At 35.7% G+C, this 24,833-nt stretch overlaps 1 protein-coding gene across 1 annotated transcript in view; it reads left to right on the top strand.

The window, feature by feature from the left end:
* The window catches only part of LOC308268826 (phospholipid-transporting ATPase ABCA3-like), a gene marked incomplete at both ends in the record, with an annotated part of 196,849 nt that extends 172,746 nt beyond the window's left edge, over positions 1-24,103 (top strand). Inside the window, 8 exons of the mRNA XM_080703930.1 lie at positions 7,939-8,126; positions 11,498-11,623; positions 11,853-12,047; positions 18,186-18,373; positions 18,828-18,998; positions 19,385-19,575; positions 23,244-23,317; positions 23,984-24,103. Of these exons, the coding sequence (XP_080560056.1) occupies positions 7,939-8,126; positions 11,498-11,623; positions 11,853-12,047; positions 18,186-18,373; positions 18,828-18,998; positions 19,385-19,575; positions 23,244-23,317; positions 23,984-24,103 (1,253 nt within the window). The remainder of the gene's footprint in view (positions 1-7,938; positions 8,127-11,497; positions 11,624-11,852; positions 12,048-18,185; positions 18,374-18,827; positions 18,999-19,384; positions 19,576-23,243; positions 23,318-23,983) is intronic.
* Between the last annotated feature and the right edge of the window lie 730 nt (positions 24,104-24,833).

Below are 24,833 nucleotides of genomic sequence, written 5' to 3'. Positions count from 1 at the left end.
GGGCGTGGTGGCACACACTTGTAATCCCAGCATTTGGGAGGCTGAGACCGGAGGATAGTGGTTTGTGGACAGCCTCAGCTACTTAGTGAGGCCCTTCGCAACTCAGTGAGACCCGGTTTCAAAGAAATAAAGTATAAAAAGAATAGGGCAGGGGGTGTAACTCGGATGGAACCCTGGGTTCCATTCCCAGACAGAAGGAGAAGGAGAAGGAGAAGGAGAAGGAGAAGAAGAAGAAGAAGAAGAAGAAGAAGAAGAAGAAGAAGAAGAAGAAGAAGAAGAAGAAGAAGAAGACTTGGAATTTAAATCTTAACTCTAAAATTAGTTTCACAATTTAGTAATCCCCTTATTTGTAGTGCTTGATGTGTTTTTTGTAGTTTTAGTTTATGAAATATTGCTTTGTGTAGTTTGGTTTTGTTTTTATCTAAATACAAGTTGAGTGTCCCTTATTTGAAATGCTTGGGACCAGAAGTGTTTCATATTTTGAATTTTCTTCAGCTTTTGGAATATTTGCATATACATAATGAGATATCTTGAGGATGAATCCCAAGTCTAAACACAAAATTGGTTTTACATAAACCTCATGATGATAGCCTGAAGGTAATTTTTTACAGTACCTTTTTACATCTCTGTTTGACTACAGCCCATCACATGAAGTCACTTTGGCATCATGTTACCATTCTAAAGGTTCTGGATTTTAAAGAATTTTTTATTTTGAATTTTTGAATTAGGGAAGCTCAACCTATACTTTTCATGAACATATTGAGATTATCATGTGGCTTCCCCATTAATATATCAATGAAGTTAAATTACATTAGTATTTTAAGTACTAAAATATCTTTACATTCCTGGCATAAGCCCATCTGGCTATCTGTATATCTATGTATTTGATTTGTTAATATTTTAATGAGATTTTTAGGTCCATATTTATAATATTGTACTGTTATTTCCTGTCTCATAGTCCCCATATTTTGCATTATATATTATGTGTATACTAGCAACAAAGAATATACTGTGGTGTGCTCTCTCATTTTTTATTCAGTGAAATACTTAATATATATCCATTTGCTGAATATTTAGCAGAATTTACATTTAAAGGGACCTAATGCTTCCTGGGTTTATGCTTTCTAAAATATTGATTTAATTCCTTAATATTTGAAAATATATCCCTTTAATTTCCTTCTCTGGCTTATTGTTTTCTTTCATAATTTAGAAACCAGAGAGAAAATAGGAAACATAAGGGTTTTTAAATATGTGAAAGAAATATGAGTAGAATAGCGAAAGAAAATTTAGGAAAGGAGTTAAGGAGGACAAAAGAGTACTGAAGAAAGAAACAGTTCAAATAACACGATGGCAATATATGATGGTATTACTACCAATTTCACTAATAGGTACAGGGAGTGAGGAGGGGAGAAGGATGAAGGTAGGATGCAGAAGGAAATACACCAAGAGCTGTGTGCATGAATGTTTTATGACATTAAAACTCACTCTGATGTATAATTGCAATGCAGTAATGAAAATATTGAAAGATAAAATATTTGAAAATATATTTATAGAGGTCGAGATTTATAAGATATTGTGGTCCTTGTAGAGAAGTAGAAATAAATGGACAGTGAGGCAGAATGAAGAGCCTAGAAACATGCCAAAGCTTGTATGAAACTTTCAAATAGAAAGGAGATAACATTGTGTATCATTGGGTAAAGAATACACTGTTCAATAAATGTAAATAACAGGTTTCCATAAAAAGAAATAAAGTACCAAACACAAGAAATTCCACGAGTTGATAAATAAGGGCAATAGAATGAAAATTAAATCGTAGAAAAGAGAAGAGAAGAAAATAAATTAGACTAATTTTCTAACCACTAGATACAAAGTATTTCTTAAACACAACACTGAACCTTGAAAAAAATATAAATAATTTGACTACATTAAAATTTAAACTGTTTATTAAAAGACACCCTAAAGAAAGCAAAGTTTAACCTGGCAGCAGATATTTAACAATATACATAAGTTCATATGTGTGACAAACATTACTATGTAGAACATGAAGAATTATGAAAAATCAATCATGCAATTAAAAAAAATAAAGGGGAAAAGACATGAGGGGAAATATCTTTTTTTATTTTTTATTGGCACATTATATTCATACATCATATTGGGGTAAAAAAAACTTGTGTGTACAGACATGCACACATCACTGATTTAACCCCTACCCAATTCCCACCTCATTCCCTCCCTTCCTTGCTCGGCTTACTGGTTGACTTTGATATGTTTAAGTACATTGTGTGTTTTAGAGATTTACCTCTTCCCCCCTCCTTTCTCCCCCTTTAGGTTGCCCTGTTGGCTCCTCCATAGGATTTTCTTTTTCATCTAGGTTCCTCCTATGACCCAGTTCTCTCTAACTCTCACATATTAGGGAAAGCATCTGATTTCTTATTTTTTGTGACTGACTAATCTCACTTAGCATAATGTCCTCCAGTTCCATCCATTTCCCTGAAAATGATGTAATTGATTTTTTTTTAATGGCTGAGTAAAATTCCATTGTGTACATATCCCACAGTTTTGTAATCCATTCATCTGTTGATGGACATCTTGGCTATGGTGAATTGTGCAGCTATGAACATAGACACACATGCATTACTTTGGTAGTTTGGTTTCTTTTCTTTTGGGTAGATACCCAGAAGTGGTGTTGCTGGATCAAATGGTAGATTTGTTCCCATTCTTCTGAGGATTCTCCTTACTGTTTTCCAAAGTGGTTGCACTAATTTGCAATCCCACCAACAATGTCTTAGAGTTCCCACTTCTCCACATCCTTGCCAGCATCTATTGTTGTTTGTATTTTGAATGATTGCCATTCTAGTTGGAGTTAGGTGAAATCTCAGGGTAGTTTTCATTTGCATCTCTCTGATTGCCAGTGATGTTGAGCATTTTTCATGCATTTATTGGCCATTTGAATTTCTTCTTTTGTGAAGTGTCTATTAAGTTCACTTGCCCATTTTGTTATTGGATGCTTTGTTTTCTTAGTGTTGAGTTTCTTGAGTTCTCTGTATATTCTGGAAATTAGTCCTCTATCGGAGGGGTAGGTGGCAAAAATCTTCTCCCATTCTGTTGGCTCTCGATTGAGGTTCTTGACAGTTTCCTTTGCTGAACAGAAGCTCTTCAGTTTCATGCAATCCCATGTATTGATTCACCTTTTAATTTGTTGTGCCCTTGGGGTCTTGTTGAGAAAGTATTTATCTGTGCCTATGTGTTGCAGTGTTGGACCTATGCCCTCTTCAAGGAGCTTCAAGGTCTCTGGTTTGATTTCCAAGTCTTTGATCCATCTTGAGTTGACTTTTGTACAGGGTGAAAAAGTGGGATTAATTTCCAATTTTCTGCATATGGTTAACCAGTTTTGCCAACACCATTTGCTGAAGAGGCTATCTTTTTTCCAGTGTATGTTTTTGGCCCCTTTGTCAAAAATCAATTGGCTGAAAGTGTGTGGACTTGTTTCTAGGTCTTCTATTCTATTCCATTGGTCTATGTTTCTTTCTTTTTTTTTTTTTTGCCAGTACCATGCTGTTTTTATTACAATGGCTTTGTATTATAGTTTAAAGTCAGGTATTGTGCCGGGCGTGGTGGTGCACGCTTGTAATCCCCGCACTTGGGAGGCGGAGACAGGAGGATCGCGCAGGTTCGAAGCCAGCCGAGCTGGCGTAAGAGACCCTGTTTCAAAAATATAAAAAATAGGTCTGGGAGTGTAGCCCGGAGGTAGAAGGGCTTCCAGGAACCCCAGTACCACCAAAAAATAAAAAATAAAAAAATAAAAAATAAATAAAAAAATAAAGTCAGGTATTGTGATTCCTCCAGCATGGTTTTTGTTACTGAGAACTACTGTGGCTATTCTGGGCTTTTTGTTATTCCAGATAAATTTAAGGACTGATTTTTCTATGTCTGTGAGGAATGATCTTGGTAGTTTAATGGGCATTGTGTTGAAACTATAGATCACTTTTGGAAGAATGGCCATTTTAATATTTATTCTGCCAATCCATGAACATGGAAGATCCTTCCATTTTCTAAGATCTTCTTCGATTTCTTTTTTTCAGTGTTTTATAATTTTCTTTTTTTTTTAATTTTTATTGGTGCATTGTAGTCATACAATTTAATGGTGTACAAGATGGTAGAGGCATACATTTAACCTTCCCCAATTCCCACTCCATTCCCTCCCCCTCCCTTCTTCTCATGTTTGGCTTATTGATTGACTTTGATATATTTTTTTTCTATTTTCTTTTTTTTTATTGGTGCACTGTATTCATACATCATAGTAGGATACATACTTTTGTAGACATACATGCACACTTTTCCCAGTCAGCCCCCACCCAATCCCCACCACATTCTCTCCCTATCCCTCCCTCCCATGCTTGGCGTGGGGATCCTCTTCTCAGATCCTGTCTAAAGGGAGTTCTATAAGTTTCCTGGACCTGTGTATCGACCTCTTGCTCTATGTCTGGAAAATTTTCTGCTATTACTTCCTTGAAGAGATTGTTGATCCCTTTGGTTTCACTTTCTTTTCCCTCCTCTATTCCAATTATTCTTAGGTTAGCTCTCTTAAAATGGGCCCATATTTCTTCCATATCAGATTCCTGCTGTCGGATATTTTTTCCTAGATTAGAAACTATGCGTTCATTTTTGGAATGATCATTTTCTAAGAGCGAGATTCTGTTCTGCATGTGGTCTAATCGGTTGTTTGTGCTTTGAATTGAGGCCTTTACTTCATTAATTGCATCCTTTATCTCTTTTTGGCTCTCTCTGAGTTCTTTTTGAAGCACCTCTATTATTTCTACAGTTATTTTCCTGATTTGATCTTCTAGAAATCTCTGATTTTCAGTTTTATCGGGTTCTGATGTTGTGGGGTTGTGGGCATTTATTGCTCCAGTATTATTCCTCTTTCCCATGATTTCGGATGTTTGTGCCTTCTCTGGGTTCTTCCCTTGGGTCACTATGACTTCACTTAAGGTGTTCTGGATCTCGAGTCAGTAGTATCTCAGACCCCACTACTCCTTTACTGGGTTTTATCATAGAGTCTCCGACCCAGAGAGTCGATAGAGGCTGCTTTAGACTGTGGGGGGTGCCAGGTTGCACATTCTCCTATGGTGTGATATCTCTGCCACTGCCCCTCCTCCACTGGGTCAAGTCCCAGGGAGTACAGTACTGGGATTTCTCCTCTGTGGCCCGCAATTTGACTCACTGTTCTTGAGTATGCAGATGTAGCTGTACTGGCCTCGCTGAATTCAGTGCTGCTGCTGCCGGTGGCAATATGGCACCGCTGCTACGCCCTCGGCTGTGGGGCTGGTGTTTTTCTTCTTGGTTTTGAATTCCACTCTGAGTCCTTGCAGCGTGTGCTGAGCTCGGCCACTGGGAGCTTTAGATGCTCTCTGCGCGGAGAAATCCCGCCTGGCTGTTCCGCAGTGGCTCACCTCGGCTTGCTGTAGCTGTCCCGTGAATTCGCCGGTGCCGCCGGCAGTATGGCGCTGCTGCTGCATCTGCCGCTTCCTCGGGCGTGAGGCCGGTTATCTCTTCTGTGGCTCTGTTCTCAGTCCGCTTTCTCTCTGGAGCCTGGTGATTTTTTGTTTCACTGGTGATGGTGTTTTCTGGCTATGAAAGGCGCTTATTTTGTGGTAATGGAGATTTGTTAGCGGGGCTCTTAAGCCCCGCTTTTCTCGGTTGCCATCTTCCCGGAAGTCTCATAATTTTCTTTGTAGAGATCTTTTACCTCCTTGGTCAAATTTATTCCTAAGTATTTTATTTTTTGTGGGAGATCCTGAGTGGAAGCATTTTCTGAATTTCTTTTTCAGTGGATTTATAGTTGGTGTACAGGAAAGCTTCTGAATTTTTAAGGTTGATTTTGTATCCAGATACTTTGCTGAATTTGTTGATCAGTTCTGTAAGCCTTTTGGTTGAGTTTGTTGGGTTTTCTAAATATAGTATCATGTCATCTGCAAATAGTGAAAGTTTGAGTTCTTCTTTTCCTATATGTACTTCTTTGATTTCCTTTTCTTGCCTTATTGTTCTGGCTAGAGTCTCTAGTACTATATTGAAGAGAAGTGGTGATAGTGGACATCCTTGTCTCGTTCCTGTTTTTAGGGGGAATTCTTGAAGTTTTTCCCCATTTTATATGATGTTGGCAGTGGGCTTATTGTAGATTGTCTTAATAACATTGAGATATGTTCCTTCTATTCCAATTCTCTGCAGTATTTTTATCATAAATGGATGTTGAATTTTATAAATGCTTTTTCAGCATCTATTGAAATGATCATATGATTTTTGTCTTTGATTCTGTTTATATGATGAATTACATGAATTGATTTTCATATATTGAACCAGCCTTGTATCCCTGAGATGAACCCTACCTGGTCATGGTGTATGATTTTCTTGATGTGGATTTGAATGCGTGTTGCTAGTATTTTGTTTAATAGTTTTGCATCCAAGTTCATCAAAGATATAGGCCTGTAGTTTTCCTTCCTTGAACTGTCTTTATTCGGTTTGGGTATTAGTGTGATGTTGGCTTCATAGAATGTATTTGGGAGAGTCCCAGTTTTACCTATTTTGCGAAATAGTTTGAGGAGTATTGGGGTTAGCTCTTCTATAATGGTTTTATAGAATTCACTTGGGAAACCATCTGGTCCTGAGCTTTTCTTTGATGGTAAGCTCTTTATTGCTGTTTCAATCTCTTTGATTGTTATTGGTTGGTTTAAGTGTTCTATATCTTCTTGATTCAGTTTAGGAAGGTTGTATTTATCTAGGAAGTTGTCAATTTACTCCAGATTTTCCATTTTGTTGGAGTATAGTTTTTCAAAGTAGTTTCTGATAATCCTCTGGATTTCTACACTGTCAGTAGTAATTTCTCCTTTTCCATCCCTTATCCTCATAATTTCTTAGGAGAGGGAGGAAGATATTTCAATCATCTAATTTAGGTAAATACAAAAAAAGACAAATGCCTATGACCTGTATGGAGATTTGATAAACTTCATAATTATTCAAGGAAATACTCATTCAGACAATGTAATATTATTTAATATGCATATATAATTATGGGAATAGCAAGTGTTAAGACATAGAAAAATGTAAATACTCATACCCTGGGAATGGATGTCATTTACTAATTCCACTCTGGAAAATAATTTGGCATTAACAAAGTTTGACATGCACATACATCATAATGAGATCCACACTGATAGTCCTGTATACACATAACATCATCTGGTCTCTTCCTTTTCCAAGCCTCCTTTTTCCTTCCCCTCCTCCTCCTCCAGGTGCTGTCCACTACTCTACTTGTCTCATTTCTTCCAGGTCCCTTTTCTTTCCTATTTCCCTCTAGCTACCACAAATGAGAGGAAACATGTGGCCCTTGATTTTCTGAAGCTGGCTGATCTCTGGTTGGTTTCGTTTATTTTTCTGCAAATGACATAATTTTTTTATGGCTCAATAAAATTCCATTGTGTGCATATACCACATTTTCTTTATCCATTCATCTGTTGATAGACATCTAGGTTGGTTCTGTAATTTGGCTATTTTGAATTGTGGATATGCATATATCCATGTAAACATTTTAAAATATTCATCCTGAAAGTCTTCAAGAATATTCTGCATGGCCTACAGTAGTGGTTATACATACCATGAATTATCTTTATTTTGTATGCTTTATTTACTACATACTCAAAGGCTCAGCCTTTGAAATTTGTTTAAAATGTGGTAAGATTTTGTCCAATCAAAAGCTGGCTAAAATAACTACAGGGAAAATAAATGAAGAACTTTTATAGAAACCAAATGTCAGAGAACTGCTGTGTTCTATACTTTTCCAAATCTCACTTATAATTTATTTTGATTCTGTATTTCTTCCACCTGTCATATTTAGACTTTTGTCAGTTTTTAAAGTAAGTCTATCTTTTTTATCATCCTCAGTTATTCAGAACAATGTTTATAGTTTCGGAGAACGAGGGATTGCAAAATTTTTGATTGCACTGGCTGCCATGGGCTTAATTTTTCTCCTCTTGCTTTTGTTTCTGGAGACTACATTCTGGAGCCTGAAAAACTTTGTCTTTCATAACATTGTTTTTAATTTCTACAATAAATTTATAAAAGGCAAAACGGTAAGTAATGTGGACTATTAATACAATTTAAAGATTATCTCACATTAGGCTAAGAATGTGTGAATATATGTATGCCTACCTACATTACTTGATAAAGAAAACATCTTTCAATTTTAATCAGATACATGTGGGCTGAGTGTAATAGCACAGACCTGTAATATCAGTACTTGGGAAGCTGAGACAGGAGGATTACAAATTCAAGGATGGCCTCAGCAATGTAGGGAGGTTTTCATCAACATATACATATATACATATATTGGATTAAGTGTTTATAATACATGGGGCCCATTTGAAGTATAAACCTTTTATCTTAATTTGAGCTTTAAATTACTAAACTTTAGATCCTTGATTTCAAGGAAATAAGCCACTCATCATGGATTAAGTATGATAGAAATCATTGTCTTGTTCATGCACTGTCTCTCATATGTATTTGGCTGAAATTATGGACCTTATTTATTTAAAAATATATAAGATTGTTGGGCTTTATGATCTTTACCGGTCAAATTGTTATTACTTTAGATAGTACTCTTAATTTCATATAATCTCAGGGTCTTGACTAGGATTTTTAAATTGTGTTACTGACCCATTCATTCAGTAATTAAATCTCCACTGGCCTATGCTTACACACCTCTTGAGGCATTACTATTCAGTACATCTGTCTCTTTGTAACTTCTCATTCATCCCAGTTCTATCTCTAGATGATATACCAGGATGGTTCTTGATCTTAGCTATAACTTCCGTTAGTGTGAATGGCCCTAATATTTCAGAAGTTAGCATTCTTGAAACCATAATGACCACCCCCTCTGCCACATGGAATTCTAGTTAATATGAATAGCATTTATCCAGAGTTTTAGTTGTCTGTTATGTGCTATTTAATTATGCCTAGAATTACAAAACTGCCCAAAAGTCCTCTAATTTTATGAAAGTCTATACAGAATTAATACAATTAGAAATGTCTAGTCCAAACCATGCAAACAAAAAGAAATACAATTTTTTACACAACACAGAAAAGATTTTTCCTAGTGTTTAAGACTGAAAGGGGGAATTATCTTCAGAATTTCTACCCTAAATTTTCTTAGGTCATAGGATAATAACCCCTGAACCAAGTCACAGTTCTTCCAGGATGAAAAAAGGAGTATAATGAGTATACAAAAGGATTTTGTGATTTTATTATGAGAATATTGGGCTTATAAATTCTTCCTGTGTTTGTCACTGCTCCTTTATTCTTAAAGAACAGGGCCATACCAAAGAATACTGTGTGTGTGTGTGTGTGTGTGTGTGTGTGTGTGTGTGAGAGAGAGAGAGAGAGAGAGAGAGAGAGAGAGAGAGAGAGAGAGTGTTTGAGATTGAGATTAGGTCAAGACCTCAAGTTTTATGTAGTATTCTAATGAAATTAGAATAACCTTGATATCCTAATAAATTTGAAATATTTCCTAGGATCTTTAGGCCCAAACTTCAGTCTCAGGTTTTTTTTATTTTGTTTTGTTTTCATTTTTTGTGGTACCAGGGATGGAACCCAAGGGCATTCTACCTCTGAGCTACACCTTCAGCCCTATTTTTTATTCTTTATTTTAAAACAGGGTCTAACTGAGTTGCAAAGGGCCTCACTAAGTAGCTGAGGCTGGCTACAAACAGGGATCCTCCTGTCTCAGCCTCCCAAATGCTGGGATTACAAGTATGCGGCACCACACCTGGCTTAGTTCCAGCTTTTATGAGGAAAACTGCAAAATGAAAAATATGCCACACTCATCAATGAAAAGGATAATTGATGAACACAAAAGTTAAATATATTGAGGACCTTTACTCCAATTTAAAAAATCTATAAAAATAGATGAATTTCTAGACACATATGACCTAATCAAATTAAACCAAGAGGGTATAGAACATCTAAATAGACCAATAACAAGTTATGAGATAGGATCAGTAATAAAAAGCCTTTCAACACAAAAAAGCCCAGTACCAGGTGGATTTTCACCTGAGTTCCACCAGATCTCTAAAGAAGAACTAATATAATTACTCCTCAAATTATTTCATAAAACAGAAAAGAGTGGAACATTTCCAAATTCATTCTGAAGGCAGTATCACACTGATACCAAAATCTAATAAGGACACATCAGGAATACTAAGACTAATCTCACTGATACACGGATACAAAAATGCTTAATATTAGAAACTCATATTGAGTAACACAGTAAAAATTTTATACATCATGATCAAGTTGGCTTTATTTCAAGAATGCGAGCCTGTATCAATCAATATACACAAATCAATAAATGTCATTCACCACATAAATAGAATTAAGGACAAATAGCACATGATCTCAAAAGATGCAGAAAAAGCCTTCAATAAAACATAGCACCCATTCATTATAAAAATCTTGAAGAAATTAAAAATAGAAGGAATATGCCTCCATAAAATAAAGACTAAATACAACAAGCCCCAAATGAACATCTTAATTGGATGAGGGAAAGCTCAAAAGCATTTATTGTCAAATCAGAAAGAAAATGAGGATGCATCACCACTTCCTATTTAATATAATACTTGAAATTTTAGCTGGATCAATTAGTCAATAGAAGGAAAACAATGTGATACATAGAGAAAAGGAAGAAATCTAATTATCACTGTTTGCATATAATGTGGTTCTGTAATTAGATGATCCAAAAATCTTCACCAGAAGACTTCTAGAGCTAATAAACAAATTCAGCAAAGTAACAGGATACAAAATCAACATACAAAAATAAATAGCTCCAGTCCTCCACCAATATTGTTAAAAGAATACTTAATGCAAAAAATTGGCAATTCAAACCACTACATTTTGCTCAAACAGTACAAATTACTGTTCACGGAATATGGCATATTGTATCATTCTTATATGTCTTTCACTGAATTCCCACTGGTTATTGTTTATGATTTATATGTGGCTTTTCTACACACTTCCCCTACCTTCATTTTCTCAATAAACCTCTGTTTATTCTTCAAACTCAGACCAAACTTCACCTAGAGATAAGCATTTCTTTGAAAAAGAATTTAATCTCTCCTCAGAATCTTCATTGTCTCTTGAATATATATTTGTTACAAATCACACTAGCCACTCAATGTGGATTCTGTTTTCCATGAACTGTTCATTGAAAGAACATACCATTTACTCATAGCTGTAGAAACTCCTTGATGACAGACATTTCCAAAATAAAATAAGCCAAGTATATATTTGTGAACAAGACATCAGAAAATTGGTAGGAAGACTCTTCAAAAGTACTTATTTTCTGACACCTTTGAGATAGTACTGTCAAATTAGCTTTCCAGAAGATGCTCAGTTTAAACCAGTTATCTAAAGAGTATCCACATATGTGATCCTTGTCTTGAAAATATAGGCTACAGTATCCAACCAAGTAATCAAGGAACATGAGGATGAAGACATAAAAGCTGAAAAAAGGAGAGTCCAGACACTGCTTCACAAGTTACACAATAACCCAGTGCTTCTGAGTGAAGTTACAAAGGTAAACTCATTTGATGGCCAGCACCATCCTGAGATTTTACACATTTTCCCTGCCAAGAATTTGCCAGTTGTAGTTATTTGGGATCTATGTATACTCTTGTAAAATAGAGGGCTTAAAGGGACAGATCTCTTATGAAACTGTCCACAGATAGCAATCTGTAGGAGCCTGAGGTTATGGTTGTGTTTGCCCCTTAATAAGTGCCACAGTACATTGTGGGTTTTTTCCTCAGATTTATTATGGGTGTCCAGCTGTACAGGCTGTACGAAATATCTCCCTTGTGGTCAAAAGGTCAGAGTGCTTTGGATTGCTTGGATTGAATGGAGCTGGAAAGACAACTACATTCAAAATGTTGACCGGAGAAGAGCACATCACTTCTGGAGCTGTGTTAGTTGATGGCAATAGCATCATTGAAAATATCAGAAAGGTATTTCTCATCTTGGTCACTGATTGGTACCCCAAGAGAGGGAGGAAAATAGGCAAGTAGTTAGGAAACACTGAAGGGAAGCAGAGGGAAGGGAAACTGAAAGGGAATATAAATTTACTTTTCTCAAAAGTAACAGACTCCAGTGACACTGAAGGATTGAGTTTGAGGAAAGGCAAGTAGTCTTTCCACTGGAATCAAAGTAAAAGTGTCTGTAACTAGGTCAAACAAAAGAAGAACAGTAATTGCATTTAACCTGCTGACACCAAGTTTGAAATAAAACTGTGATTAGATAAAGTAGTTATCAAACATAGTAGAAAAGCATAATTGACAGTATCAGCCTTCATGTAGATGTGGGTTATTAAGAAAACTAAAAATACAAAGACATAACCTAGGTTTTTATCTTGATTTGGTGAGTGAGTGATAAATAGTAATAGATAATGAGAATGTTTCGAGGAGGATTGAGTTTAAGGTGTCTGTGAAATATCCAAATGTGACAATATCCAACAGACAGCTAGTTGGAACATGTGATAGCAAATTAATATGAATTTCAAATTCATTAAAGTACATGTATAATTTAAACTATAAAAGCAGATTAGATTATACTAAGAGATGTTATGGGCATAGATGAATATATCACTTTGAACCTCATTACAGCATATAATTACATTGTACCAATAAAATTATTTCTAAAAAGAAATCAATAAAAAATGTAGATGAGATTACCAGTCAGGGTTCTGTATAATGTTTTGAACAAAGATAGGGACATAATGCTAGAATTACCAACATTTCTAAGGTATAGACAGGAAGAATGGCTGGGGAAGAATAGTGAGTTAGGAGGAAAATCTGTATAAAGTGTAATCTCTCAAGCTAGGTGAGGTAAGAAATTTCAAGAAAAAAAATAATCAAAGGTCCTAGGCATATAAGCCTCAAAAGTGTCCACTAGATGTTGCTGAAACCTGGATGCAGTGAAACAACAAATGAGGGTGGGAAAATAATAAACATGCATCAAATTTGAAGAAAGGCAGTTATAAAACAAAAGGGAGAATAAAAAATTATACTTAAAGGTAAATAAGAAAAGTGTAAGAAAATAACAAAGATGGAGTTGTAATTTTATTAACTAGACATATTTACATAAATGGAAAAGGACAGTAAAAATAATTAAAAACATACACAACATGAGACATCTGAAAAAGAAGGTTTTCATTCACTTGAGGCATAAATCAAAACAATAAGAAAGTGTATACAAGTAACAAGTCTTAGTCCTCTCTACCTGTCTTTGCCTGATTCTTTCCTAAGCTTATACGCACAAAAAAAGGTAACCACTTCATCATTCTAAAATTTTTATGTATATACTGTAAAGATTTATTTTTTCACCTTGTTATATACAAGATAGTATACTATATATAATCTTCTTTATAGTTTATGAGAATTATATATATTCTACCTAGAATAAAATATGTGTCCAACATTTTCTTGTTAAAAAAATCATGTTGAGACATTAGACATTTATTTTTTATTTTTGAGTATTTTAAAGAAAAATGATTACTAAATTTTTTTCAAAGGCTTTTTTTTACTACCTGTGGGAAATATACTATTTTCTTCTTGTATCAACTAATATGATGAATTTATATAATTATCATTTATGTAATGATAATTACATTTATGTAATTACATAAATTATGATTTATGTAATATGATGAATTTATGTAATTCATGAATTAGGGTACAGTATTAACCCATCTGTACATCTGGAATAAACTCTACTTATGCATAGGCACTCTATTTTCAGAAGGCTGCTGTACTTCTATACAGTTGTTGTTTTTTTTGTTTTGTTTTGTTTTTGTTGTTTGTTTGGTGGAACTGGGGTTCCTGGAAGCCCTTCTACCTCCGGGCTACACTCCCAGACCTATTTTTTATATTTTTATTTGGAAACAGGGTCTCTTAAGCCAGCGCAGCTGGCTTCGAACCTGCGCAATCCTCCTGTCTCCGCCTCCCAAGCGTGAGGATTACAAGCGTGCGCCACCACGCCCGGCATATGCAGTTGTTGCTTTAACATCCAGAATTTTATTTTGTTGTTTTCTATCAGCTCACTTTTCATGTTTTTCCTTTAAACACAAACATTAAAATAGCAATAAATCTTGGCCAAAATAAATGAGAATTCCCATTTCCCAAGTTTCCAATGTCCATATCCAAGCATATGATCATATATTACCTGCTCTAAAATTTTAACCTTGACAAAAAGAAAGATGAGCTGTGTCTGTTCTTTTCTCTTTTGGGGAAATCATTGCTGTTAAGTCCAGAAATGTAGAATGTTATGAATTGCTGCAGATTGTTTAAGACCTCATTAGGCCAGTTCCTCAAAAATATTTAACAATAATAAATATTTATTATTTTTATACCTTTGTGGGTACATTGCAAGTATGCATCATTAGTGAGGATCAAAGTGATATCAACATATCACACGGCACTCGGTGTGTTTCCCTCCAGATCCCACCTCACTGCCCATTCCTCTCTGCCCACATTAATGAGTTGGTACTGATACCTTCATAGATGGATAGAGCATTATGTGAACTGTTTCCTTCATCCGTTCTTTTTTTTTTCCTCCCGACCTCCCTCTCCCTATCTTGCTCATTATTCTACTGATCTCTCCCTTCAATTTAGATAATTTTGTTTCCCATTTTTCCCTCTAGCTTCCACATATGAGAAAAAACATTAGACCCTCAACTTTCTGAGACTGGCTGATCTTACTTAGCATAATATTCTCTAGTTCCATCCATTTTTCTGCAAATGACACAATTTTGTTGTCTATGGCTGGATAAAATTCCATTGAGTATGTATACTGCATTTTCGTATGGAGGAACACTGAAATTGATTCCATAATTTGGCTATTGTAAATTGTGCTGCTATAAACATGTATATGCATTTATCACTATAGTATTCTAACTAATTCTTTTGGAACAATGCCAAGGAGTGGTATAACTGGATATGGTGGTTCCATTCCTTCTTAATGTTTTACAAATCTTCATTCTTATCTCCAAAGTGACTATACTAATTTCCAGTCCCACCGAGTGTATAAGAGTTCCTCTTTACTTACATCCTTGCCAGCATTTATAACTGTTTGTATTCTTAATGGTTGCCATTTTAACTGAAGTTAGATGGAATCTCAGTGTAGTTTTGTTTTGCATTTCTCTCATTGCTAATGCTGTTATATATAACATTTTTATATATTTATTGGCCATTTGTATGTCTTATTTTGATGTCTCTATTCCATTCAGTTGCCCATTTTTATTGAGTTATTTGCATTTTTGTTAACTTTTTGAGTTCTTCATATATTCTAGACAGTAGTACTCTATCAAAGGAGTAGCTGGAAATTTTTTTCTCATTTTCTTAGTGTTATATATCCTAGATATTAGTCCTGTATCAGAGGAGAGCTGGCAAAGATTTTCTCCCATTTTGTAGATTTTCTCTTCAGACACTTGATGATTTCCTTTGTAATCCCTTCTCCCTGCTTCTCCTCACCCTCTCTTCATCAAGCAACCATTGATGTATTTTCTGCCACTATGCATTAATTTGTATTTTACAGAGTTTTATATAAATATAATCACTTAACACACACTTCTTATATGGCTTCCTTCACTCATAATAATTATTTCAAGATTCATCAGCTTGTTACATGTATTCAGTTTTTCATATTGCTGAGTTATGTTGCACTGTATGGATATATTAAAATTTGTTTCCAGCTTGGATGATATTACAAAGAAAACTGTCCTCATTCCTAGTGGTATATCTGGTAGAAATTAGTCTCTACACTTTAAAGATGTTACTATATTTTCTGGTCTTCAAAGTTAGAAGTTAGCAGAAATTTGAAATTTTTGTCTCCATACATGTAGTAGTTTTTTGGTCTTTAGATGCAAAGATTTTTCTCTTTTTTTGGTTTGCAGAAGTATGATCATAAAGTTTGTTGGTTTTGTTTGTTTTTGTGTTTGTTTTTGCAAGACTGGGGATGGAATTCAGGGGCATTTTATCTCTGAGCTACACAACCAGCCCTATTTTTTTAACTCTCTCTTTTTTTTTGTGGTGGTGGTACTGGGGTTCCTGGAAACCCTTCTACCTCTGGGCTACACTCTCAGACCTATTTTATATTTTTATTTGTAAACAGGGTCTTTTAAGCCAGCACGACTGGCTTTGAACCTGCGCGATCCTCCTGTCTCCGCCTCCCAAACGCAGGGATTACAAGCATGTGCCACTACACCCGGCTAACTCGTAACAGGGTCTCACTGAGTTGCAAAGAACCTCACTAAGTAGCTGTGGTTGTCCACAAACCATGATCTTCCTGTCTCAGCCTCCCAAATGCTGGAATTACAAGCATGTGCCACCATGCCCAGCTACCATGAAGTTTTTAAGTGTGATTTTCTTATTTATTATCCTTATTGGGATTCACTGAACTTTTAAATCTATACATCTGTTTTACACCAAATGAGGAAAATATTAAGCAAACATGTTTACATTTTTCAATTTTTTCTTTGCTCTCTTTCTGGGAGTCCATTTTTATATATGTTAATTTTTAGACTCACAGAGAGGAACTATGGCCCCTTCGTTTCTCTGTATATTTTAATGTGTGTGTGTCTGAACACCTACACATTCACTGCTTTTTTTTCCTTCAAGTTTATATTCTCATTCTTTGACCTCCAATATGATGTTAATACTATCTGTGAATTTTTCATTTCAGATATTATCATTTTTAGTTCAGGAATTTCCATTTGGTTCTTTTTGTTTGTTTTATGGTCCTAGGGATCAAACCCAAGGCTTAGTGGGTGCTAGGCAACAAGAATTCTACCACAGAGCTACACCCCAGCCACTCTATTTGTTTTTTTATTATAGTTTCTATTTCTGTAGTGTTTCCTATTTTTCATAACAAGCATCTTATCTATTTCTCTTCTTTTTTTAAAGTTTTTTATCGGTGCATTGTAGTCATACATCTTAATGAAGTACAAGATGGTGAAGGCATACATGCACACATCACTCAATTAGCCCTTCCCCAATTCCCACCTCATTCCCTCCCCATTCCTCCTTCTCATGTTTGGCCTAGTGATTGGCTTTGGTCATGTTTGTGAATGTACATCATGTACATTAAGGAATTTTCCTTTTCCCCTTCATATCCTCCTCAGGTCACCTTATTTGCTCATCTATGGTTTCTCCTTCTACGTCTAGAGTTCCTCCTACGACCCTTTTCCTCCCTAGCTTCCACGTATCAGGTAGAGCACCCAATTTCTCATTTTTTGTCTCTGACTATTCTCACTTAGCATAATGTTCTCCAGTTCCATCCATTTCCCTGTAGATGACATAATTTTGTTATTTTTTATGGCTGAGTAAAATTAGATAGTGTACATATCTCATAATTTGAGCATAATTTTAAGAGTTTCTTTAAATTCACATCTGCTTATTTTAACCTGGTCATTTCAAGATTAGTTTCCATTATTGTGTTTTATCTGAAGCATAGGCAGTGTTTGCCTATTTTATTGGGCAATTATTTTTAATTGTATCCTGAACACAGTGAATAATGTATTATAGAGTTTTGATTCTGATGTAGTCCTTCAAAGAGTTTTTCAGTGTTTCAGTAGGCATTTAAGATGGCTGAACTCACACTATAAAGTATTCCATGTTAGTAATGAGCTGATATCTCAACTTAATTCTTTCAGCATTAACTTGCCTAAATATATATAAACAATATAGCTCTCTATATATATACTTTCCACGTAATATGTATATGTATATATGACATAATTAGTATCTTGAGTTAGTCTGATAGAAGTTACTTGCCCATTATTAGAAGTAGAATTCTATGTAACCTATATATAACTTTATTGTATAGGAATAGCTGTTTCCTAATAATATTTAAAAGGGCAGCTTCCTCAAACAAACATCTATTGGAGGCACATAATAGTGTTAAAATTTCAGTTAGAGATGTTAATATTACATTTTACTTCACTAGGTTTCAACTGTAAAGATTCTCTAGATTGGGAAGTAAGTTATTCTTGGTCAGAGCTCTGTGAGTTAGAAAATCTCACATCTTGTAATTCACCCATGTGAACTATGTGTGCAGTGGAATAGTTGACATAGTTCTATTGCTTGATTCAGGTCAGGTCAAGAATTGGCTATTGTCCTCAATCTGAATCCGTGCTGAACCACATGACAGGTCGAGAATTGCTCATCATGTATGCCAGGCTGTGGGGGGTCCCAGAGCCAGATATTTACAAGTATGTGGAAGTATTTTTATGTTCAGTGCATCTGGAACCCCTTGCTGATCAGTTTGTTTCCACATACAGGTGAGATATTATGCAACTGTATTAAGCTACCTATCCTATGTTTCTACTTTGTAGAATAAATGCCTTCAAAGTCAACTTAAGTCCCTCTGGTATACATAGATAATGCCTGAAAAATAATCTAATGTTCTGTTGGGACTCATATATCAGGAATACAACAGATCCCACTTGTATGAGGTTAATCCTTTTGCACATATGAACTATATTTTTAAAGAAGGGGAAGAGCTCCTTTATTCCTATCTCTCTAAAACAAAAATACTTCCAACAATGATGCTGAAACAAATTACAACAAGTATAATTCCATTCAAATGATAACTACACTTGAACTTGAACCTGCTACTTCAATAGTCATACTTAATCAGCATTCTGAATGTATGAGCTGTCCTATGAATTAATGGCATGTATACTGTTCTTTTTCTTCATTCTCCATATTATGTCTCATTCTCTTGCCCTGAAGTGAAGGAAACAAACATAGGCTGAGTACTGCTATTGCCCTAATGGGAAAGCCCTCAGTTATTTTATTGGATGAGCCATCCACTGGCATGGACCCAGTAACCCGACGTCGGCTCTGGAACACGGTTACATCGATTTGTAAGACTGGTAAAGCTATCATCATAACTTCCCACAGGTATGAACCAATGAAAGGATTGTTTGCAATTTAGAAGGGTTTACAGTGGGTATAAAATAAAATTAGTTTGAGCCAGGGCTGTGGGTCACTGAATTTATTGAAGCATCTGAGCTGCACAGGAGGGATTGTCTGAAGCTACTAAGGAGTCAGCTAAGAATTCTGAGTTGATTTCTGAAATAAAGAATTAGGAGAAGATAAAAATTAGGAAACTATTTCTGTTGTGGATTTAAGCACTACCTAATTTCAATTTTATAATGTCCTCTTCTCAAATATGTCCTACTTGTGATCATCTGCAATACTAACCCTTCTAATCCTGGCTCTATTTGAAATACATCATTTGTCTTCTGAAGGGGGTCTCTTCAACAATATCCCCTTTGTCATCCTAGCATGGAAGAATGTGAGGCCCTCTGTACTAGGCTGGCCATCATGGTAAAGGGGAAATTTACATGCTTAGGCAGCCCTCAGCACATCAGGAACAAGTTTGGGAATGTACACACTCTGACAGCAAAGATTAATATTGCTAAAAATGAAGATAAAGTGGAAAGGTTTAAGAAATTCATTAAAACAACTTTTCCAGGTAACTTAGATAGGTCTGACTCATAATAATTGTGTTAAGTTACATTTGTTGTTCTGATTCGTGTCCTCAATAATTGTTTACATTGAATTATTTAACATTTATATTAAACTCCTTTAAATTGATTTTTATGAACTTATTTCTTTTTTTGTTTTTTTGTTGGTCTGGGGATGGAACCCAGGGGCATTCTACCTCCAAGCTACACCCCCTGCCCTATTTTTTACTTATTTTTATTTTTTATTTTTTATTTTGGTGGTACTGGGGTTCCTGGAAGCCCTTCTATCTCCGGGCTAAACTCCCAGACCTATTTTTACATTTTTTTTAATTTGGAAACAGGGTCTCCTAAGCCAGCGCGGCTGGCTTCGAACCTGCGCGATCCTCCTGTCTCTGCCTCCCAAGCGGGGGGATTACAAGCGTGCGCCACCACGCCTGGCCCTTATTTTTATTTTGAAACAAGCTCTTACTAAGTTGTGGAGGGCCTCACTTAGTAGCTGAGGCTGTCCACAAACCGTGATCCTCCGGTCTCAGCCTCCAAAATGCTGGGATTACAAGCGTGCACCACCGCACCTAATCATATTAAGAAGTTTTCACAGCTGGGTGTGATGGCACACACTTGTAACCCCAGTACTTGGAAGGCTAAGACAGGAGGATTGCAGCTTCATGGCCAACCTCAGCTACTTAGGCCCTCCACAACTTAGTGAGACCCTGATTCAGAATAAAGAATAAAAAATAGGGCTGTGGGTATAGCTCAGAGGTAGAGTGCTCTTGGGTTCAGTCCCCAGTGCCACACACACACAAAAAAAGTTTTCACAAGATATCAGAGGTTCTCACCAGTTCCTTAAAGGAACCAACCATTATTGATCTAGAGTCACTGAAAGTAAGTCTCTAGTATGTATCCATGATCATTCACTCAGATTCCCCTCTGTGTTAGTAAGCTCTCAGTTACTGTGACAAAATACCTGAGATAAACAACTTATGAAGAGGAATGATGTACTTAGCTCATGGCTCATGGTTTCAGAGGTCCTGATCACTTGGTCCTGTTGCCTTTGAGTCTATGCCAAGGCAGTATATATTGTGGTGAGGAGTGTGTGTCAAATGAAGTGAATTGATCACATTAAGAAGTTTTCACAGCCAGGAATGATAGCACACACGTGTAACCTTAATAGTAGTTCACTTTATAGTGGCAAGGAAACAGAGAAAGAGAGGGGAGCTTGGATTCTAATATCCCCTCTAAAGGTTTTTTGCCCCCAATAACCTAATTTTCATCCACTAGGCCCCACCTCCTAAATGTTCCACCATCGCTCAACAGTAGTACAGACTAGAGGCCATGACTTTAGTATATAGGCCTTTGGGAGACACTTCCAAACAACAGAACCCTCATTTTGAGCATATATATTTTGCCTCTTTCTGATCTATACATAAGGAAAGTCTTATTCAATGCAAACAAAAAAATGTAAGCTATTCTTATTTCAATGAAATAATCTGGATATGGGGCACATCAAAAGTCAACCATTCTGGGTTTGTGTGCTAACTTTATTTAGTCCCTCTTTGTGTACATGGTACAATAGAAAGATTCTATTTCTTTAAATTTCCACTACTTTATTTTAAATATTAAACAGATATAGTAAGCCTTTTAATAACTTTGGCTTGATTAGTATCTTAGTCCATTTTGGGTTACTAAAACAACATACCTGACACTAGGTAATTTATCAGGGAAAGAAGTTGATTTTGGCTCATTCGTCAGGAGGCTAAGATGTTCAAGAACATAATGCTGGTATCTCTTCAGCATTTAGCCCTCCTTCCTGCATCATACATGAAAGAAGTCATCATTTGTTGAAATAGAGGAAGCCTTAGCATTCAGATCTCTTTCCCTCTCTTATAAAGCCATTGATGCCATCATGGAAGCCTTAATTACCTCATCTAATGCTTTCCCCCTGAATTCTCTTTCACCTCAAGGCCCAGAGCAGTGGACTGAATGAAACCATAAGCCAAAATTAATCTTCCCTCCTTTGAGTTATTGTTCTTGTCTAGTGTTTAGGTCACAGTGACAGAAAGCTAACACACTATTTTATCACACAAACCTCTCCATAGGACTGCTTAAGGGTCCTCACAGTATGGTGATGAGCTTTCCTCACATCAAATTATCCTAAAAGATAGAAAGATGGAAAACACTTATCTTTTATGAACTAACTTAAGAAATCACACACAATTAATTCTTCAGCAACCTGTTTCTGACATAGATCAATCCCATTAATTGTAACAGAAAGCTAGACAGTGGCATGACTATCCAGAGCCAAGAGGTCGTTTGGGGCTATCTGGGAGGCTGGATATCATACCACATGAACACCAAAAGTAAAAATGTAATCATCTACTGGAAAATTGAGTAATTAAAATAAAGTACAGCTATAGATGACTATATAGACATATGGGATGAGCCAGGAGAAGAAAATACATGCTGTATGATTGCATTTATGTAAAGTACAGAGATTCTAAATCAAACTGTTCCACACTTAAGAATAATACTAAACAGTAGCAGAGAGATGCTTACCATAAAAGCCAGGAGAGTGGTTGTCTTTAAAGAGGAGAAAATAAGTCTGGTAGCAATTCCGAGGTCACATCCACAGTGTTGTGTGGAACTGACGTTCCGTTTAACTTTATTATTATATCACTAAGTTATATGTGTGTTTGATATATTTTACAAAAAAGTATACATTTCAAAATTATTCAGAGAGCTATGTATGGACTCATTGCAAAAACATGACTATTACTGACATACAGTTCATTTCTTTAAAGTATTTTAAGCTTTATTAATTCCATTTGTAGTAAACTCCAAGTGTGTGATAATAAATGTGACTATTACTACTCTATTTTCCCAATCTGTAATATTTAATTTCTTCAGAAAATGTTTTCTCATTTATATTATATATACACAAATTTTATCTTTCCTACTGAGTAGAAAATTTGCCTACTCATGATAATATTAGAGATTCTACCCTACACACACACACACACACACACACACACACACACACACACACCTAGAAGAAGAAACCACATCTAAACTTTATTTCATTTTGTATTTCGTGCTGGAGATTCGGCTCAGGAGCATTCTACCACTTAGCTATAACCCCGGCCCTAGTTTATTTTTTATTTTGAAGCAGAGTCTCACTGATGTACCATATACTGGTCTTAAAATCTGGAATCCAACTATCTTAGCTTCCTAAGTACTGGGATTACAGGCATGTGCCACCACATCTGGTTCACATCTAAATTTAGTAAGCATAGTTTAAACGTTATGTTTAAGAACATAAACATTGAACATTTGGGTTCATATAAATCTCAGGTTTTGCAAAGTGTCCATGTAAGCTATCAATTTTTTCATGCCTAAAAGTGATTCTACTACCCTTTGACCTTTTTACAAGATATGGTCAATATCTTGTAAATATGGTTAGTAAGGCTATGTTTCATATTTCATAATGAATTTAATTTATTGAGATAGTAAGCAAGGTTATGTTTACGAATTATACTGAGTTCTGGTATTATAAAGTTTTTTTAATTTACTGCATATATTCTTGCTTCCATCAGTATGAGAATTACTTATGAATTTTTCAAAACAACCAGATACTGGGCTCTTCTCCATTACTCACCTCTCAAAATCCTTTCCTTCTTAGGTAACATCCAAAACCAGGAGTATGAAGGAATTATTGGCTACTACATTCCGAGCAAGGAAATTTTCTGGGGAAAGGTGATTATAGAAATCAAATCCTTCTCACATTATGTGGTAATAAAGGAATAATAGAAAGAACTGGGATTTAAGCATGTGGAATGGGAGCCTGACATTGGCAGAGGAGCAAAAACTTTAAGTTACTTTCCAAAGGTCACTGCAGATACTTCTGACCCTAAATTCTAAATTATTATATTAATAATAAGTTACTATTATTCCTAAATTATGATTTAGGGATATTAAATATTATTATTCCCAAATTATTATTCCATGTCAATCAAGAAAATGGGGATAAGAACTGCCTCAATGACCCTCAGCTCTTTTTGGGGAGAGTGTTTTTATTTTTGGTACTAGTGATTGAACCCAGGGGCTTTCTACCTCTGAATCACACCCCTCAACCCTATTTTTTATTTTTTTTTTAATTTTGAAACAGGGTCTCAGTAAGTTGCTGAGGCTGGCCGCCAATCTGTGATCCTCCTGCCTCAGGCTCCTAAGTACTGAGATTACAAGCATGCACCACTGCACTGTTTGTCCTCAGTTTTTCAATCAGCTTTTTCTTCTACATTCTAACTTCTCCCTTCTTTATTTTAAGCATAAACAAACATGGCAGGAGTTGGGGAAGGTGGGATAAGGAAAAGGTTCATCTGAGGATATTACTATGGTAATGCCAATTTTTTTTTATTAAAGGTGTTTAGTATTTTGGAGAAAGCTAAAGTGCTGTTCAATTTAGAAGACTATTCTATCAGTCAGGTAACACTGGAACAAATATTTCTGACATTTGCTAATACTGGTAAAATGGAAAATTAATAAGTCAATAAAAGTACTGTGAGATCCTATTCCAACCAATGACCCTTTCTTATAACCACTGCCTGCAGCTTAACACAAAGAAGCGTCCTCTCTCTCTCTCCCCCTCTCTCTTCTCTCTCTCTTTCTCTCTCTGTCTCTCTCTCTCTGTCTCTTTCTCTCTTTCTCTCTTCTCTCTCTTTCTCTCTTTCTTTCTCCCTCTCTCTTCTCTCTCTCTCTCCCTCTTTCTTCTCTCTCTTTCTCTCTCTTTTCTCTCTTTCTCTCTCTCCTCCCTCTCTCTCTCTCTCTCATATTTAGAAGAATGGTAAATTGTGGTCATAGCAATCTGATAAAAGAGGGAAAACTCAATAGTCAAATTTAAAATGTAAATTTGGGGATTTTATATCAATTATAATGCCTCAAGAGCATTTTTTTCATTGTGTCATCCCATGCACTCTTGATACAGAGTCTGGCACAGATTTAGACATGTATCTCTTAAAATGTGCAGGGTTTGTATGCAGGAAACTAAATGTTAAACTACATGGAGAAATATACCATGCTCATTGATTGGACAAATCAGTATTCTAAGATGTCACTTCTCTCCCCAAATGAACCTACAGAAGCAACAGAACCCCAGTCAAAATCCCAACATGATTGTAAAACTCGGTAATTATTTGTATATACTTTTATTAGTGTATTGTTACACATCATGGGTTCAAAGTGATACATACATGAATGCTTCTAAAAAGCAAAG

The sequence above is a fragment of the Muscardinus avellanarius genome (genome assembly GCF_963383645.1).
Source record: "Muscardinus avellanarius genome assembly, chromosome: 10".
Lineage (NCBI taxonomy): Eukaryota > Metazoa > Chordata > Mammalia > Rodentia > Gliridae > Muscardinus > Muscardinus avellanarius.
Note: the sequence above shows the minus strand (reverse complement) of the source record. Positions and strands in the feature narration are given on the sequence as shown.